At 38.6% G+C, this 19,333-nt stretch overlaps 1 protein-coding gene across 5 annotated transcripts in view; it reads left to right on the plus strand.

Annotated features, from left to right (window-relative positions):
- Nucleotides 1–11,645: 11,645 nt before the first annotated feature.
- LOC142982555 (nucleolar protein 4) overlaps nt 11,646–19,333 on the plus strand; it is a 151,836-nt gene continuing 144,148 nt past the window's right edge. The window contains exons 1-2 of one of the 5 annotated variants that reach the window (XM_076129097.1): nt 11,646–11,824; nt 12,219–12,959. In XM_076129097.1, the coding sequence (XP_075985212.1) occupies nt 12,414–12,959 (546 nt within the window). In that variant the 5' untranslated portion in view covers nt 11,646–11,824; nt 12,219–12,413. Of the gene's footprint in view, nt 12,960–19,333 lie in introns of all 5 variants that reach the window. The other 4 variants (XM_076129098.1, XM_076129100.1, XM_076129102.1 and 1 more) reach the window with 4 other exon arrangements.

Consider the following 19,333-nt stretch of genomic DNA (forward strand, 5'->3'; position numbering starts at 1 on the left):
GGGGGCACTTCCGTGCCCCCAGATAATTTTAGTCCCCGTGAACAAAAACTATTGCCACGTTTGAATTACTTGTATGACGGATGTCCAGACTTCATGAATAACATGTATTAACTATTGAGTCTTCACATCAGACATCAATCGGCATTCAAATATTTTTTTCATGTGCAACCGCATACGCAGCACTGAGTGTCCGAGGAGACTGAGTGCGCGCTCTTACCCCGACATATTTTGTCCCTATAAACTTCGAGTACTAGGCGAGCAGTACGCTACAGGAGACTTCAAAAATGTTGAAGGCATGCGGTTACTGCGACTTGTCTCTTTTTACCTCGCCACATTTGTCCACTGACTTTGCGAGGACTAGGCTTGCATAGGAGCAAGTATATTGTCTAGGCTGTTGGCCACACAATCCCCGCGAAGTTATTTGCTATGGAATATTGCAAAGGCGTTTTCTAACGACGACCGTAGTTCTCTATTAAACCCAGCATATTTTATTGTAAAGCATTAGAAAATACTCATTGGTTACAGTTAAAAAAAAACCACAACCGAACATTAAGATTGTCACTTTACGTGCTGGGGAGCATTTGCAGTCAGTAGTTAACTATTTACAATGACCTTAGAAGCATACAGCTGACACGAAATGGAACCCAAGGCAATACATCAATGGCTTTTCGAAGTTATTACTTATCACAGTACTGAGTACAGACAAAGTACTTGGCTCTACAAAATATTACATCTACAGTAGTATTCGTCTTATTATTCCGTAGTTGTTCAACTAGGGTACTAGACCGTAGGACGGAGTTAGATTAGGAATAACAACTAGATGACGTCACGGAGACGATCAATCTCTGATAGTTTCTTAGATTGAGACGGAACTTAAGTTTGTCATAGTAGCCAACATGGGACGGCAATATGACTGGCAATGCAATATAGGCTGTTTCTTTCGCTCTTGATCACGCTCTTGATGGTTAATCAAATATCAAATTGTTTAAAGTCACTAGCTTACCCTCACACAGCTGAATGACTTCTTGATATTAAATTTTTAGAGTTTCTTTTGACTTGTTAAGATGTTTGCAAACTATTTTGTAAATTCGATATATTATTTTGTTTGAGCAAAATAGCTTGTTCGTCCAACTGAATATAGTATTATAAGTGTACTCTGCGTTTTTTATACTATTTCAAGAATTTCGTCACATTTTAAAGTACTAGTTAGTAAGTACGGAACAAACGAATTTTCAACAAACATTTGTTCGCAATTCGTCTAGACCCACTTGGCCAGCGTAGTGGACTCAAGGCCTAACCTCTCCCTCATTACGGGAGGAGACCCTTGCCCAGCAGTGGGACATTAATGGCTTTTTATTTATTGGTTTCTCCTCTGATCCTAATCATCAGTATCAGCTCAATATAATCCATCAACACTATGTAATAACACAAGTCATGATCGCTTAACCTTTCTTCCAAACCATGTTGGAGTCGGCTTCCAGTTTCACCTGATGCAGCTGAATACCAGTATTTTACATGGAGCGACTGCTTATCTGACCTCCATAACCCTTCGATAAGACCGGTTGTCTGACTTTCAAGATTCTGACTACTGTTAACGACTGTCAAAGATCTTGAAAATGACAGCCGGGACCCACAATATAACGTGCCTTCCGAAACACGGAGGAACTCGATATGTATGAGATGGTCACCTATCCACAGAACCACCCCGGCAAGCGTGGCTTAACCTCAGAGATCGATCCGCGCGGCTGTTGTTGACTAAGCTATGTATTAACACAAGTATTTTGACTAAATAGTTAAATACTGCTCTCACACGGTGTCGATCACATATACGTGAACAGGCAAATTCGTCAGTTAATGTATTCGCAGCGTATTCTGGCGTTATGTGGTCCTTCATTATAAAAGTGCGCGCCGGCAACCATACATACATACATACATACATACATACATACATACATACATACATACATATACTAACATATAGTGTATGTATGTGTGCGTGCGATGTGGAAGCTGTGTGTTAGTGTGTGTGTGTGTGTGTTCGTGTGTGTGTGTGTGTGGTATACAATATACGGGACGTACGATGTCGATGCGGCGTGCGGCCCGGCCGCGCCGCGCCTCCGGTGAATCATTGGGTAATGTGCTGCTACTTGGATTGTGTGGGGTTGATACTTGCATTTTTTTTTATAAATTTTGATAGGGCGAAGTGGAGAAAGAGTGTAAGGAAGGCTGATCCTACTACCATATGGGATGAATAGCCAGGAAGAGAGAGGGAGAGAGATAAGGTAACGATTGCCGATTGGGGTTTGCTTTGATGTTGCTAGCTTTGTTCTTGTTGATGATTTGCTTAACTCTTTGTGTTATATTTCAGTTGCAAGTTGGTTTTAACCTTATTTGTTGTTCAAAATTAGTACCTAACTAGTAGAGATTCCATGTGAGAGTATGTCTTACCATTAATTTCATTCACTCATCATTATCAATTTTAGACATACAACATTTCCACACGCCGGGGAATAAAAAAATAATCTTGCTATGTTACAAAGCTTCTCAATTTTAAATTTCGCTAAATTGACTTGATAGAATAGGGGATGAAAGTTTATATGAAAATTCTGTCCTAAGTCGTGACGTCGTCCGTGGACTACGTGGACGACGTCGCGGACAAAAGCTAGTATCCATACTAATATTATAAATGCGAAAGTAACTCTGTCTGCCTGTCTGTCTCTCTGCTACTCAATCACGCTTAAACTACTGAACCAATTTGCATGAAATTTGGTATGGAGATATATTGATACCCGGGAAAGGACATAGGCTATATATCATCACGCTACGACCAAAAGGAGCAGAGTACCAGTAATTAATGTTACAAAAACGGGGAAAGATTTCACCCATTCTCTCTAATTGGACGCAAGCGAAGTTGCGCGGGTCAGCTAGTAATAAATAAAAAGTCAAAAATATGTAAAGTATCAAGTAGGTGTAGTAGCAGTAGGTCGACAGTGCGCGGTGAGTGGCGCTCGGGCGCGCGGCTGCTTTGTTCCCGGGCTGGCAGCCGACGCGCCGCGCTCCGCCCCGACGATACACAGGGCTGACACACACTATGTGAAGGAATAATAATTAATATTATTTTTAGGTGTGTTGTTATATTTTGCGAGTTTTGACTGTGGTCAGTTGGAGCAGAATTCTAATGACATTGTAGAGAAAAGTAAAAATTGTGTCGATTGATGTTAGTTTGAGTGTAATAAAAGATTGTCAATATCATTATATCTATGACAATGAATGATATCGGCAGCTGTAAACATGTAGAGAAGTCTTTACATTCGGATTTGAACACATACCAGCATTAACATTTATAGATACTGTGTCGCAAGAACTACTTACTATTTATCAGCTATAAGTACAAATATAAGCATGAAATAAAAATTGCAAAAAGACTCAAAATAACAACTTGACAACACAGTAAGTGCTTCACGTGAGCTAACTCACCACAAACTTATAGACACCTTATTATAATTTCATAGAAATTCTTAAAATATGTCATTCAGTAGAAATCATTACCTATTATGCCACGACCATTTATTATGTCATGCTTACCAAAACATGTCAAAAATATATATTATATTCAGCCATAGCGCAATACCAGCCCTACGTTGAACCGGGGCGGGCCGATAACAATATCGCTGAGTGCGCGCGTCGGGCTCGCGCCGAGTGTCCGCCGCCTAATTTACTCCCAGCGAGCGCTGCGGCCCTGGTACCAACGACACGCCAACACCCGCTTTCTTGCATTTTAATCATTTTTTACGTAGCAATGGCGGCCAGGCGAGCGAAGCGTCGAAAATAACACTAATTGGAAACTAGTGTGAATTCAAATGAGATGCAATTGTTATTGGAGCATTAACGTTTTGAGAAGAAATAAACGATAAAATGAAGTGTAAGCATAGCGTAAAGTTGTTGCCTTATATTTGCAGTTTCATTGATGAAGAATCAAGATCATACTGAAGACCTATAGAGGCAATCCTGTTACCTAACTGTCATAGGCTTTGCTCAACGTTAAGCAAACATCATACTCTTGTATATTGTTTGTGCTAAGTTACTACACTCGGTACAGTGGAGCCCTACTCGTATACTTAAATGTGTTTTCGGGCAGAAAACATAATGTAGGGTGTTTTAGATAGATGTTAGCTGATTGTCAGACTAGCTACTACTAGTCATCAAAGTAATTCCTGTTTCTTGATTTTCATGCAACCTCTTGGGCTAATGGGAAATCTAGTTTAATTACGAACTAGCTAGCGTACCTCTCAGGATTTCGCAAGAAAAGACTTCCTGTGATAAAAAGTCGTACGTGTTAAGTACATGTTATAAACTATCTGGCTGCCAAATTCTGTGGCCATCCATCAGTACTTTAACAAACATTCACACACCACCAATTACTATAGAAAACTGGATAGTTCAATAAAATAGCCTATTTAAGGCTCTAAAACATTATAAAAAGATTATCTAAAGTAAAAAAACACAGTTAATTTTACACTACAATAGAAATAGGTCCGCATTTGTCCATGTCCGAAGTCCGATAGGTTTATTTATCGTATTTCTCAAGTAGAACACGTATGTCAAACGCGAACATCCACTGTGATGTATTCAGCCAATCTTGACTGCAATACACAATGCTACTGAAATATTGTTGGGCAAATATTTCATTTGTATTTCTTGAAAAAGTTTATGCTGAGATTGTTGAGTTAGCAATCGCCAGTTAGGCCAGCGTGGTGGACTTTAGGCCTAACTCATTACGGGACCCTTGCCCAGCAGTGGGACAGTAATGGGTTAAATTACTTATACAATTATACAATTATATTAAAAGTTTGAAATACACTCACTTTTCATAGAACATATAGTATTTTTGCTTTATTGTGAACGTTAACAAAATCCGGGCTCCTTTTGAGGGCATGCCAATAGAAAGAACCCAATAGCACTTTGACCGACTTAGGAATCGAACCCGAAATCTCGTGACCGACAGTCGCACATTCTACTAATCGGACCTCAGAATTAACGTGTAGAATGTCCACTAAAATTAGGTAACACATATTTTTCGGATTTTATAGCGTTATATTTTGTATTGAAATTAAAATCACACATTCTGTTCTGCATAATTAAAGACTAAAGCTAGATTTTATCATTATAATTAACATATTTATTAGTTATAACTAAAGAGTTAGTAAATCTAAACTTACTGAAAATCTGTGAAACTAATAAGCTGCGTTTGTAGGCGTAATTTTTTAATTAAAAGCCAAAGTAAGCCGCAAGCCGGTATCCGGGCCAATGTTGCCCGGACGGAAATCATTTTTATTTGAGCCGGCTATAACCGTGTTACTATGTATTTAGGCGTTTAATTAGAAAATTAGACAAATATAGCTAATATAGCTATGTTCTAGACCTGGTGCATTATTTTTGAATACTTAGATGATAAATTATACTACAAATGTTGATTTTTCAGCCTACCCCGGTGGGAAAAATACGTTTTATGTATGTAATTTTACAAATGCTATGTTGGAATCGAACTGATAACACTAATTTATAGGACGGCAGCCATTGGATTAATTTTAATTTATAACAAAAACTTGAATACTTTCCAGATTTTATTCCTGAGACGGAATGACGGAACCTGAGAGGAATAAAATCTGGAATCACAAAGTACACATTTGAGACCTCTCTATACATCAAACAAGAATCGAACCTAGATCACGGTGTAATTTACAATGACACGGCGACACTAACCTTTAACCGTTGCACACGCTACACACATGCCTAAAATTAACTAGAAAATATTTAAAATTGATTCGTTTTAAACATATCAAAGGAGACTTTAATTTTCCATCGTAGAACTGATAGACGTGTCTTCAATAGCCTGTGTCTAGTCTATAGCAAAAGGCAGTGTAATCCGACCGTTACGGTCTCCTTATTAAATAACTACCTATAGTGCAGTTGCTGATATTTTCTATAGACATTTTATAGGAAACTATACCTTTTAATGAGTTTAAGTCAAGTGTTGCAAAAATTCCGTGGAAATTGACATTTAGCTTTTAGCATTTAGCTAGGGATAAGTTCTTATTATAAGGAGAGATTTTCGGTGCGTCAAACGGGTCTTTAGAGGTAGACTAAGGTTACTAAAGGTACTTACTATTTTCTATTATGGAACTTCTATGAATGAGTGTGTAAGAAGGGTTTAAAGATTACTATCAAAATTTTAGTAAGTTTATTTCTGCCTATCCCGCAATGGAACTAAAATAACAGCGTAATATCTGCATGAACCGTCATTGTTTCGTTGCGTTTGAAAACTGTACTGAAAGAATTGAAAAATATTTTTGTCGAAAAACGATGAAGAATTTTCGCGGACAATTTTTAACTTTTACTTAACAAAATTACGATCAAGTACCAGGCGTCCAGGCAACTGTAAGAGTACTGAACTCGCTGAGTGCAGAAAAACTGTCGAGTGGCGAGATGAAATATATCTGGTCTACGGGCTTCCGCGTCAGATAAGCCGCGGGCCGAGTGGTGGTGACGGGGGGTGGGTGCGTCAGGGCCGGGGGGCGGGGGAGGCAGCGATCAAACCGCGGCGCGCGGCACTGGCTCGGCCAGTTAAGTAGGTGTCGATAGGGATGGGGTATTTTTTTTGGTTGTTTATCGATGAAAAGGACAATATTTTTTATTTTATAATTTTCCGTATTGCTAACTTTTTTCTAATTGTTTTGATTTGTCGAGCAATTTCTTGAAATGTCCACAAATCAATTAAAATGTTAGTTGTAAATAAAATAAACTATTTTTGTAAAATCGAACACTATAAAATGACCGCAAGATAGACCATAACGTGAAACTTAAGAAGGAACTCATTAATCATGCTTTCACGATTATGTCTAAAATTTTTATGCCTGCCTGTCCTATAGACCTGCATTTTCTTATAAAAACTCTAAGTGTCCAATCTAAGCTCAAAAGAGAGGGTCCCGCTTTTTCATAAGAGGAAATTTTTAACCAGGACAAGTCCTTGGTTTCTAGCACACTCTTAAATACCTACATTTCTTAGTTTCGAAACACACGTTAACTATGCAGATAGCACTGTTATCGATATAATAATAGTCAGTCGAAGTCATCCTGATTTAGAAAGTGCTAAAATATTAAATAGATAGACTTATCGATATCATCCTAGCCCATCACTACTCGCCGGGTGTGGAGTGCGAGTGTCGTGAAGCGAACTACGAAAGGCCCGCATTAGCGACCGAGTCGATTGTATCAACGACGTACTAACCGTACCGGCGCAGATACCTAACACTCCTACACTGCTCCTTTGCGAACAGCTGATATAACTGAGAAAAATACTTGATCTGAAACTAGAATTTACCATTATAATGTATTCGTAAAAACGGTGGCACCGTTTTGGATGAAATTTGGGTGGAGGATAGTTGATTCGAGGAGCTTACATTTTATTTTTAATAATTAACCCATAGGTATGTGGCAAAATTAAAGGATGAACGACACACGCGTCCTAGTATGTAATAATAATGTGTAAGTTTGTTTTAATCAAAAACGACCACTTACTGCCCCGTTTCTGAGAACATTTAGCGGTAGTTTATCTATTCAATAGCGTTTTTTTTTTCTGATGAGTTTATACTTTGGTGAAGATAAACTACCGCTAAATGTTCCTTAAAAACCGGGGGTAAGCAGCTTTGGATGTGATTTGTAACATTATCTTATCAGATGGAATTTAGACATGTTAATACAAATACTGTTTCTTTATTAAGCACATCGGACATTTAGTTCTTTTATACACATCTACTTATAGCTATAGAAAAAAAAGAACAAGCGTGAAGTTTTTTCGAAACAATGAAATAATCATAAATATTCTAAGAAGATCCCTTCTAATTAGCCACCCGTGGTGACGCGGAGGCGTATCGCCCCGCCTTCCGTCACGGGCCGTGGGTTACGTTCCCACACGAGGCAAATATTTGCATGTCCGACTTCAACTGTATGTCCCAGCAGTGGGCGTCTATGTGGGATTGTAGAATTGTGTGGATATAAGTTGTGAACGAAATAGTATAAAATTAAATAATTTACATGTTGGATAAAAAATAATGGAAAACTTCTTATATTTTTCACGATTTTATTTAATATACATAGTTTTTCCTATTATTTATTGTATGAAGATTATCAAATAATGACAAGCATGACAAGATGTATGGATGTGAATGAGGCAAAGGAAGTTTGTAAGGATCGTACCAAGTGGCGTTCTTTGCTCTCTGCGTACCGCTATGTGGAAAAAGGCGTGATGTTGTATGTGTTATCAAATTACTAAAATATTAAGTTATTTTTTTGAACGAAGTCTTTTTCAACACGTCCTTATTTTACTGACTCTATCAACTTTTGCAGTTTCTGCAGATCTAGTATCATTACATCACATTCCCGAACAAACTTATTTAGGAGGTGGATCACTTTTACTCGACCACTGCAACTATATGACGCCCTAGTAAATCGGGCTATGAAAGAACTAGCAATATGTCACTGACACGAACCGAGAGACGACAACCGGTGAACCACGCTCTTGAACCAATCATCTCATTTTATTCCATACTGTTAGAAAAAGACAGAAAATATTAAAAGGAAACCGCTCGAAATTCAGCTTCGTAGTTTGGCAAGAAAGCTTGGATGGACTTCCCGACGCATATACGCGGTTTTCGAGTTTCTTTGGGAACAATATAACTAGGAGCGCATAAACGTAAAGAGGTAAAACTGTGTCGTTTGTGACACTTGGTTTAATCAGACTCTGTATGACGTATGTTGCCTTGGTATAAGCGCAAGGCGGTTAAATCAAAACCGCGTAAGTCCGTCTACCCCGTTCACTTTGCTTGTCTCGAACGAAATGTTTGTTTATTTTTGCGTTGTATGGGACTTTAATTACGAATTAACGTTTCTCTGTCTTATTTAGATATGTTCTACCAAAAAAACTGCGTTAAGATTTTGTTGGCTCTATTCTATCCCACAGCTGGGCTAATAATTTAATTAAGTGATGATAAATTTATCAATAATAGTATGTCAATATCAAAGGGATCTGATCATCAGACTAATAAAGAAAGTAATTTTTAGACGTCTAAAGAGGTTTTGTAATCTATTTTATAATATTTGCACGTCTTATGATAATTAATTCAACTTAAAGTGATATCATAGATAAACAGTATTGTCAGTTATTATGTATCACGTAACATTACGTATTGTATTTAATTAATGAATTACAGCACACGTATGGCCAACCCAACACAATGAAAATGTGTGTGCGTGTGTGCGCGAGCATTGCTTAGATCTGATTCGGATGCGGGTGAGTTTCATGAGTGAATGAAACAGTAGTGTTAGAAAGAGACAGGAAAGGGGCGTAACCGATTGGTACCGCCCTCCCGCAAGGCTTGGCGCGTACGCGCAATACCAATCGTGCAGCTACTGCGTAGTTATGATGTCTTGGTACTTTTGAGCAAGATAGTCACCAATTGGCAACGGAGACTGTTTCGTTTACAAAATTGTACGTACTCGCGGTTATCGACAGATGGGTGCTGCCTGAATTACTGTGACTTTTGGTTCAAGTTATTTCTTATTCTGTGTTTAGGAAAAGTAATAAATAATTATAAGATGAATGTATTTTAATATTATATTTATTTAAGACACGCCAGAAAATTAATATTACACAAAATAAAACATTGCAAATGTAATCGACAAAGTTTCCTGAAAATTTAAGTTGCTGTCTATTTATTGTTCCTTACGCCATCTATGAATTAAAGTCGGAACTAAACGATTTAACGTTCTGTTCAATATTCGTCGAACCTAATTATTATATCTCCTTTAATGTTATGGTAACCTAGTAGAAATTCGTTCAATGAAGCAACATCGATTCTTCTTATTCAATCTAGTTGATCAATATGTAATTCAGTGTTTTTTTTCTGTTTGGCGTTTTTGGGTACTTTCATACTAAAATAATTAATGAATCGTTGGTAATTAATTGCATTCAGTCTCAATCACAGTATATTTAAAACCAAACAAATGAATAGTTGTAACAGTAATTCGCAAGAAACTAGCGCAAATGCTTTTTAGAATGCCCTGAGACATAGTTCACCAAGAAAATTAAATTAGGGCTAGATCAATCGCTCGATCAAGCAAAATCAATAAAAAAAATAATGATCCGAAATCATGGCTAACGTGTTCATCAAGTTCATAGGGCAGCATAAAAGCAAAGAATTATAAAGAATTTTGTTCAAACTTAACAGCCCAATGCCAGCAGTCAAACTTTTGGCAACTCCCAACTTATTACAAATCACAATAGTTATAAGAAAGTATTCCTTAAAATTACACGGATAAGAGCTAAAATTGAATGGGGCGCCTATTTGAAAGGAGGAGGCAATAAGTATGCGCGCGCGCCGCTGCTGGTGGTCTTGCCGCCTTTGTGGCTCTTCATATTTTATGTGCGCCTAGTAACATGCGCACATTTCGCGCAAGAGTGCGGGCTCGTGCGCACCAGTTTCGTGCCCGATGCGCGCGCAGCACAAACGTTGCTAATTACAAAACGCATTATATCCATCCTAACAATGATAAAAAAACGACTTTGTAATAAGAGACTTAAAGTAAAAAATTGTATGGCTAGTTTGTATGAAATGTTGAGAACATGTCAAAGCGAATTTGTTTAGAAGTGCGCGCGCGCGTCGATCGCCGCGGCATTTAATGTTGAACGCGCGCCGCTCGATCTGTGTCTGTCAGTTCGGACTCAGGATGGCGGGTGACTCCGACGCGAATGATGAGCTTTATTATAATTTATTTAGAAAAAGGGAATAATTTATTGAGATTAACCACAGATTATGGAATAGTTTTTACATAAAGATCTACATTTTCATTGCAATAATGTTCTTATTTGCAGACATGTGTACTATAAATTAAATTAAATCAGTAGGTATGTAATGTGTAGATTAGTAATTATTGAATAAATAATTGTGGTAAAACGGAGACTTTTATTACATGGATAACAAATTTTTTTTTTTTTTGGTCTACGTTAATTAATAGAGATGAAATGACTCCAGAGTCATGTTTGGTTAGAATTTAAGGCAGCTGGCGACCTTATCATATTTTTAATAACTTTTAATAAGGAAACCCGTAGTATTCTCTTTTCAGGTCCGCCCAATTCATCACAAACTACAAAAAAGCTGAACAAAACTTTTTGCGATTGGCGACATAATAATTAACAGCGCTACGAAAATCGGTGTTAAACCATTATCAAACGGCAACAAAACTTGAATGAAAACAGTCTAATAATTTAACAAGCTCCCAGCTTTTCAGCTCAGTTCGTAACAACAACGTCTGCAATCCATTGCAAATTAATCCCCCGTTGGGTTAACTTTAACGTCGATCGTAACTTGTGCATCGAACACATAGGTATTCGTGGCTCAGTGCCGGTATAATCGTATTGGAACGCGTCGGCAAACAATAAGCACACAAGTATAACTACAAGTAAACTTATCTATGGAACAATAGCCGGCGTCGCGTTATCTACGCGAAGGACGGGCACAAGTGCGAGTATTATCGGTGTAGGACGGCGGCGCCCCGCGGCCGACGATCGGCCCGATTGTTTTGCGGGCATAGCGTCGGCCCGTCCCGCACGTGCCGCGTACCGCGCTTCGACGCGCCGTGCGCCTAGCGCCCGTACTTCAGTGCTCCGCGCGCGCTGTCCGCGAGCGGTCGTCACGGTAGATCTGTGTCGCGCAGCGCTCTGCCCGCCGCGCGAACTCCGCACGGGACGTCTGCCCCGCACCATCCGGTACTTTTTTGTTTCGCCACCAAATTTTTTTCTTCTTTCGAACTTCGATCGCTGACACCTGTTGCCAGCCGGATTGTTTACCAACAAACTTCTAAATCGACTTTTGATTATTTTGACACTACCGATTTCTATGATATGGTTGACAATAAATAACTACAGATGTTCATCATCTCGTAAAATTGCAGTCCAGCTGATTCGGAAAGACCGATCATCCGAAGCCGGTGCTGTAATCAAAAATACTAAAAGGGCGAGCGACGTTCTCCTGCGGCGGTCCCGATCGCCGCCCGCCGGGAAAACTTTTCCTCTACACAAAGTCCTTATAGGTCGATGCGAACTTCGCAGTCAAAAGTTCGCGTTCTCGAAGTTGTACGCACGAGACTCGGGAACTTTTCAGTTCGACAACTTTCCGCGAAAACAATTCTGGAACCGTTTCTTAGAGCGATACGAGTTGCGTTTGCCCTAATGGAAAACAAAAGAGTACTGGGGAAGACGTACAGTGACTTTGTGATCAGTTCAAAGACAAATTAAACTGTTAACTAGACTATGAGGAGCTAACTTTTAAGTGCAGTGCTAATATAACTTATTAAACATGGCAGCGGCGATGATTAGTGACCGCGGACTTCGTAAAAAGTTAACGCAGGAAGCTATTCCGGAGAAAACTCCGCGGAAACCGTCGAAACGTAAATCAACCGCTGGGAGCTCGAAACAAGACAAGAAAAACGAGCAAAACAACAACAAGAGATCCAAGATCCACACTGGGGATCCTAAATTGGATCTGTTTTCGACGTACCAGCCTTGGGTGATTCAGACGTACGGTGATTTGGCGAAAACGAAGACAATAACTTTGAAAAAGTATGCGCGAATCCTGCGCACGCTCCGAGGAGAGGAGTGCAACAGCTCTGACAGTTCAAAGTTCCGCTTTTGGGTGAAAGCGAAGGGTTTTCACGTTGGAAAACCTCCGGGCTACGACGCCAAGCCCGCCGACGGGATCGTGTGCAGATACAGCGTGCATGACGCGGATGGGTGTAAAGTTGGGATGGACGGACAAGAAATATACAGTGGCTCCCAGAACGACCCTCCTCTTTACATACCCACGCCGCCGGTAAAGGTGAGAATGTCCTCGGTTTTATTTAAGGTATCGATGATCAATACAATTTTATGTATTATGCCTTTGCTGTTGTCGACTTTCTTTCTATTATATGGTAAATATTTTCTTGTATTTCTCTAGCCTGCATGATTGTTGGTATCGTTTAAATTACTTTTGTGTTCACTTCATACAGGTTGGTTTTGTCATCAAACAAAACGATAATAACCGTCACACTACATTGTTTATTTTCGCTCTTATTCATAAATAGAAACAGGTGATTTCGCTTACCGTTTTACCAAGGAAACATAACGCATGAGGAAATCTATCAGATTCATTCATTGAATAAATCTCGAGCTCGAGTACTCTTGAGGCGGTGCTTGAGGCTTTACAATATTTTGAATAGCAATGATCAATGGCTGTGGGATCCAATGAATGAATGAATGCATCAAAGATCTTACTGATGCACTTTTCTGAAAATGATGGGCCCGTTTTAGTAGGTCATCATTATCTTATAAATGAAATAAACAAAAAAGATAGTATAAAGATCAAAGAACAGGTGATGTATACTACCGAAGTACCAGGTTAGCATAATTGAGGAAGACATGACACTGTCATCATAGTGCGGAGAACCAACTCATTCATCATGGATGCGTCTAGAAGAGCTATCTTGATTTGCCGGTTTACGTCCTGCTTTGCTCATTCAAAGTTTGGCAACATGGATTATGTTCTACGGAATTTTAGAGTAGCCTAACTAACATTAATTATGTATGATTGGGACAAAAACTAAGAAATTGTATATAAGATTTGACCGGTTTTAAGAATCTGCCAATCATAATCGTAATCATAAAACTCCGTACCGGGACAAAATCTCGTAAAACGGTAACTTGCGTGATGGTGGATAAATCAAAGACATTGTTAATTAAGAACTCAATCAAGTGTTATCAAACGTCCACCATGGATAATGGAGCTACATTATTAGATTTTTTGCTTACGACCAGTGATTGGAAACTGCTTTTTCATTTCCTCTCGTTTCTTGTGAATAGATTAGACAGAATTAGAAGGACGGACGATGGGATGTTGTTTTGTTCTAATTACGACAGTTACCCATATGTATAAATACTATCTGACACCTAAGCAATATACTAAGGATGTCTTCGACTCCTTACTAACAACTGCGGAAGGTGCAAAGGTAAACTGGGTATAGAGTATCTATGTTAACGTCTACGCGTAACCAGTAAAATCATCCTATCCTTAATTTTTAAATCAAGTCAACAAGCAAATGGTACAAAATTAAAAATTTTGAGAAATGAAATATCTTGCTTTATCTGATACTTAACTATGCAAGCCTTATCTATCAAAAAGAACAGGGTAACAACAAAAACGTGATCAAGGAAACGCTTGCAGTGATTAGGGTTTCATCAAACCATAATGGTCGCAACATTAGTTATAAGATGTAGTTATACTCTCCTAGTTTCCCTTGCGCCGGGTGCCGGGTGTGCAGACGTGGCCGGCTCGCTCGCTCATTTATTATTAGCGGCCCAGCCTGCTACCTCATGTTTATTAAAGAGTCGGCTATCCCGCGAGCCAGGTCTCACCTGAACTCACTGCGGCCCACAGATCCGCTTATTATTAATATTTCGTTCGGTTCTTTGGATGTTATAAATGGTAAACTACAAGTCAAAGTTTAGTTAGCTTAGCGTATGCAATGCAGGAGGTTAACATTTCTGTTATAAATACAAAACCAGCTAGGAATAATTGCATCGCGATTTTAAGCAACTCACAAATAACATTCTCTTTGTGACAGTACACTAGCTACCTCTGGTTTCCAATTATTTTGTTCCAAACAAGGATCAAAATCGACCACTTGACCGTGCACCGAACGTGCATTCTAATTTCACGAGTATATTTGCTAAGCTTTCAATAGCCGGAGGCTTGTAAAAGCGCGTTGCGGGACATTTCCCCCCGTATCTACGCGCACATGACAATACGGACGCGGTGTGAAATTTTAAACAAACGCTCGCATTCAATTTATATTCACCGGGCGCTCCGGGCGCACGGTTTAGCAAAAACGTGGAGAACAATGGGTGGCGTGGTCGTGGCGACCACACATAGATGCCACCGCTGATATGTGGCCGATAACAGCGATCGATCCAACGCTGCTTGTTCTACTTGATCGCGCAACCTCTTGTCACGTTATGTCAGCCTGGTGATTCTTATCGAATGTATCGATCAATTGTTGCGATTGCGATGACAGCTTTACTTGGTGTCTCACTCAATGAATCGATAAAATTAACGAAGAAGATTCGATCCCACAAACTTGTGTGGTCACGGATGAAGTGGTCATGTACCGCAAATAGTTTCTAGAGAGAGGGTAAAAGCAAACAAACAAGCCGGAAGATTTAGAGCGCTATGACGCTACCTTATTGGACCAATAAATGATTTGATTTAGATATATGAATAAATTATTTAAGCTCGGACCACACAGATCCAAGTATAAGAACAGAAGACGGCACTAAACCTGGACCTGTCAACGTCCATGCGTACATATTTTATTAACAATTTGCAATAAATAGCGTAAACTGCAACGTTCTGAGATACTGGTAGAGAGAACTCAACTCGCACTAATGTGCGATCGTAACGCGACTTGCTCGTTGACACACCGTTTCTATTTTGCAAAATATTAGTTCTACGACCTCTGTTCTACAGAAAGTAAGTAAATAATAAAATTAAGTGTGAAATGTAAACTTAGCGAAACAACTCAAGAAGTGCATTTGAACCGTTTACTTAAACGAGACCGAATTTCAAATGAAGATGTCAAACTAATAAAAAAATGTCTGGGGAATTTAAAAATCGAGCGTCGCATTGCCAGCGTTATAATAAAACAAAGCGGCCGTAGTATAATTCATCTGGCAATCGGGGTGGTTCGGCTGACACACTTGATTAAAATGAATGCTGGACCACGACCAAGCCGTGCCGTTTTTACCTGCGCGCAAAATTAAACGCTTATTAGCAACGGGGACCTTTTAAATTCCTATAATTTATGGGTTTCCTAATCCTTTTGCTAATCAAGATAAATCCTGTCTTCATGGCCTTTTTTGCGGAATAAAAATGATGGTGATCTCCTTTATCTATGTTTAAAAGGTTAATGGTGTTATCAGAATGTCAGGCGTGTGCATTTTATATGTTAAAAAGCATATTTTTTGTCCTTTATTTTTTGGAATATCTGACCACTGACAAATTGTAAACATAAATCAATGATAAATATGATTAATTTCTACAAAAAAATGCATATCGATTTGTCAAAAAGTCCATGACTTTAAAAAGACATATCACTTCTAATTTTAACCACTCCAAACAAGACTGGCACACACGTCGAGAAACAAAAAAAAAGTAAAATAAAAGCGCGCGCGCGGCGCAATGGCGGATGCAGTATGGTGGTTGGTCGGCAATTAAATTATTCCACATGATCACACTGCGCCGGGTGAAGCTAGCATGTGCAAGAATCGCTTACTGCCTGCCACGCGATATTACCACGAAAATGTTGATGTTGATGAACAACTGCACGATTAGGCGGGAATATTTTGACGTTTAATTGGAATCCAATATGGCCGGATCTTTTTGGAAAAATTACTGATATTCGGCATGATTTAGAAGGTTATATGATTCAAAGTCAGAATAAATAAACCAAATACTGCAAATAATGCACGCAAATAACAGCCAAATTATGAAACCAACTCAAGAATACTAAGTAAAGTAAGAGAGTAAAAAAATTACTTTTCTACTAGGTAGTACATTTAATAAGTAGTAACAGTTTATGATTCTACTAAAGATAACTTACAGTCGCCGATGAGCAAAGTGCAACAAGTTACAAACTTATTATCGTCTTCGATTCTAAAAAATACAACAACAAAAAAGGTTCAAGTCCTAGATTTGCGTCCTCAACTTCTCTACTCCACACAATTTTTGAGAATTTATTGTCAATAATAATTAAGTCTAACTTTAAGCCTAGACTAGGATTCCATCCAGTCTTATATAACATCGATGCGAGACAGTCACATAAACTACTCGCTACGGAAACAGTCAATTAGGAAGTAACTCGTACAAATAACGTAAAGAATGAAACAGCACAGAAAAATAAGCTGCTTTAGTGCCTCTCTCCTTCGTAACAAAACATTTCAGGCACACAGGATCTATTGTAGTTACTAACTATGTACTAGGAACACAGAGAATTACGAAACGTAGCAAAATTACGTTACCAAAAACGAGTTTTGTTCCGTAACTTGAACTGACCAACTCCCGTTTGCCAGGTGATCATCGCACGCTGTCACGTGTTAGTGTTGAAATTAACTAAAATTCCCCTTTATGTGTCTTTGTGTGGAATAGAAAATTCGCAACTGCCTGAACGAAGTCAATTTAAGGTTATTTGCTAGTTTGGTGTATGTAATTAGGGTTCTAAGATATCATTTTGTGCGATGACTGATTCGCTATTATAAATACCAAAAAACGCACTAACAGTATTATTATGTTGAGACTATACCTACATCAAATCTCCTTCTAATTCGTCTTTTTCTTATAGGGGTAGGCAGAGACCAGAGAACGCCACTTGATACGATCCTTACAAACATCCTTTGCTTCAATCACATCCATACATCTTGTCATACCGGAACACCGGTTACGGTTCTCTATTTCTTTAAAAAGAGCAATCAGCGAGAATAAAACTAGCTACTGAAGAACAATAAAAAATGTACATATTTAAAAACAATCCCATGATTCAAAATTAGTACACTTAAAATAAATTTCAAAATCAAAGACGTCTGTATCTTGGGAGTCGGTTTTACTCGGCAATATCTTCGACGTAAAAAATGTATGTGAGAGAATCTCGTCAGATCTCGTTGTGTCCCATGGGACGCCATACAAATGACGGAATGCACACTCGTTCTACCGACATTTACGTTTACGTCTGTGCCAAAGAGCATTTTGTTATTTTTTTTTATTCGCGTGTTCTAGTTTTTGGGCGCTATCAGATCTGTGCATCCTTTTGCCGCGGGAGATTATATTCTAGAATGAAGATTTGAAAAAATGTGTAGGATTTTTGTGCTTTCACTTTTTTTTTGACGAAATAATCAGACAATGATTCTTTTTTCGTGTGAATTACTAAATCGTCCTACTAATATTATAAATGTGAAGATTAGTGACGATGGATGTTTGTATGTTTATTTTTAAACAAGAATAAATAAACATATCCGATGGTATGGCTCTTTTTCGACACCGATAAAATTAATTTAATTAACATTTGAAGGACGTTATCCGTACCTGCTTCTTCTACTTGACAAATAAGATTATTATATTGAGGCTCTGTTCAATTCTTCAATTAAAAATCGTGAGCAACTGGTAAAATACCTAACAAAAATATCACGGAAATTCATTTAATATTTAGACCGTATTAAAAAATGAAGTCAGTACTTTCTTAAAAACTAACCTAAAAAATAAAGCCCTTAGTCCCTTCATCTACCAGGCGCTCATATCCCACAAAGAGCTCCCTCTTACATAACACGCTGAACAATACGTTACTCTCAATGCACCGCAGAACGGTCAAGAACTGTATAATCCCGACATAGGTCGGTGGGCCATTGTAAAAATTACGCTATAAATTGGGCCCGGCTCGCGCCCGACGACGGGCCGACGCGGCCCCGCTCGTAAATTATAGTCAGGGCTGGCCAAAACGCCAAGTAGATCTATTATCCCTGTTGGGGGTAAAAATATTGAAACTTTTTTCGGTAAAGGATTATGTTGTGACCTCAGTTGATGTTAGTTTGAAAATACTTAACTGCGTTTAACATTGTAGAAGATAAATTGATAGCAATGCATTTTTCACGAAGTATGGAATGTAATGTTAAACGAAATCAGGAAGGGAATGTAAGAAGGTTTAATGTATTAAAGTTAGTACGTTAACAAATAGCTCCTATCCCTATACCCACAGAGGACTAAAAATTAAAAAGACTTTTAGCCAAAATATTTCTCTCTCAATAAATCTACTGGCTGAATAATTTTTAAATATTCCGCCAATAAGTCGTAACAACCCTAGATCTCGAGGCACGAGACAAGCGGCAGGCGCGACTACACAGGGTGCGGCAAAAAGTGCCGATAAGCGACGTGGCTACATTTAGACTACAAAATATGGGCCGTCATGATACATGGTTGTATGTGGTGGGATAACCACCAGAGCACACCAACCTTCTGCGTTTTATGTTGCCCTGGTAACTAAATGTCAAATTGTTTTAGCAAGACTAGCATTTTTGCGTTGCTTTGCCCCGCATCTAGTTAGTGTGAAAGATAATTTATTTAAAATAGAGAGAAGAGAGTTATTTCCGATTTTTTTTAATTAAACCTAAAAGCCAAAAGCGATTATCTCAAAAATAGGA

This window comes from Anticarsia gemmatalis, chromosome 22, assembly GCF_050436995.1.
Source record: "Anticarsia gemmatalis isolate Benzon Research Colony breed Stoneville strain chromosome 22, ilAntGemm2 primary, whole genome shotgun sequence".
Lineage (NCBI taxonomy): Eukaryota > Metazoa > Arthropoda > Insecta > Lepidoptera > Erebidae > Anticarsia > Anticarsia gemmatalis.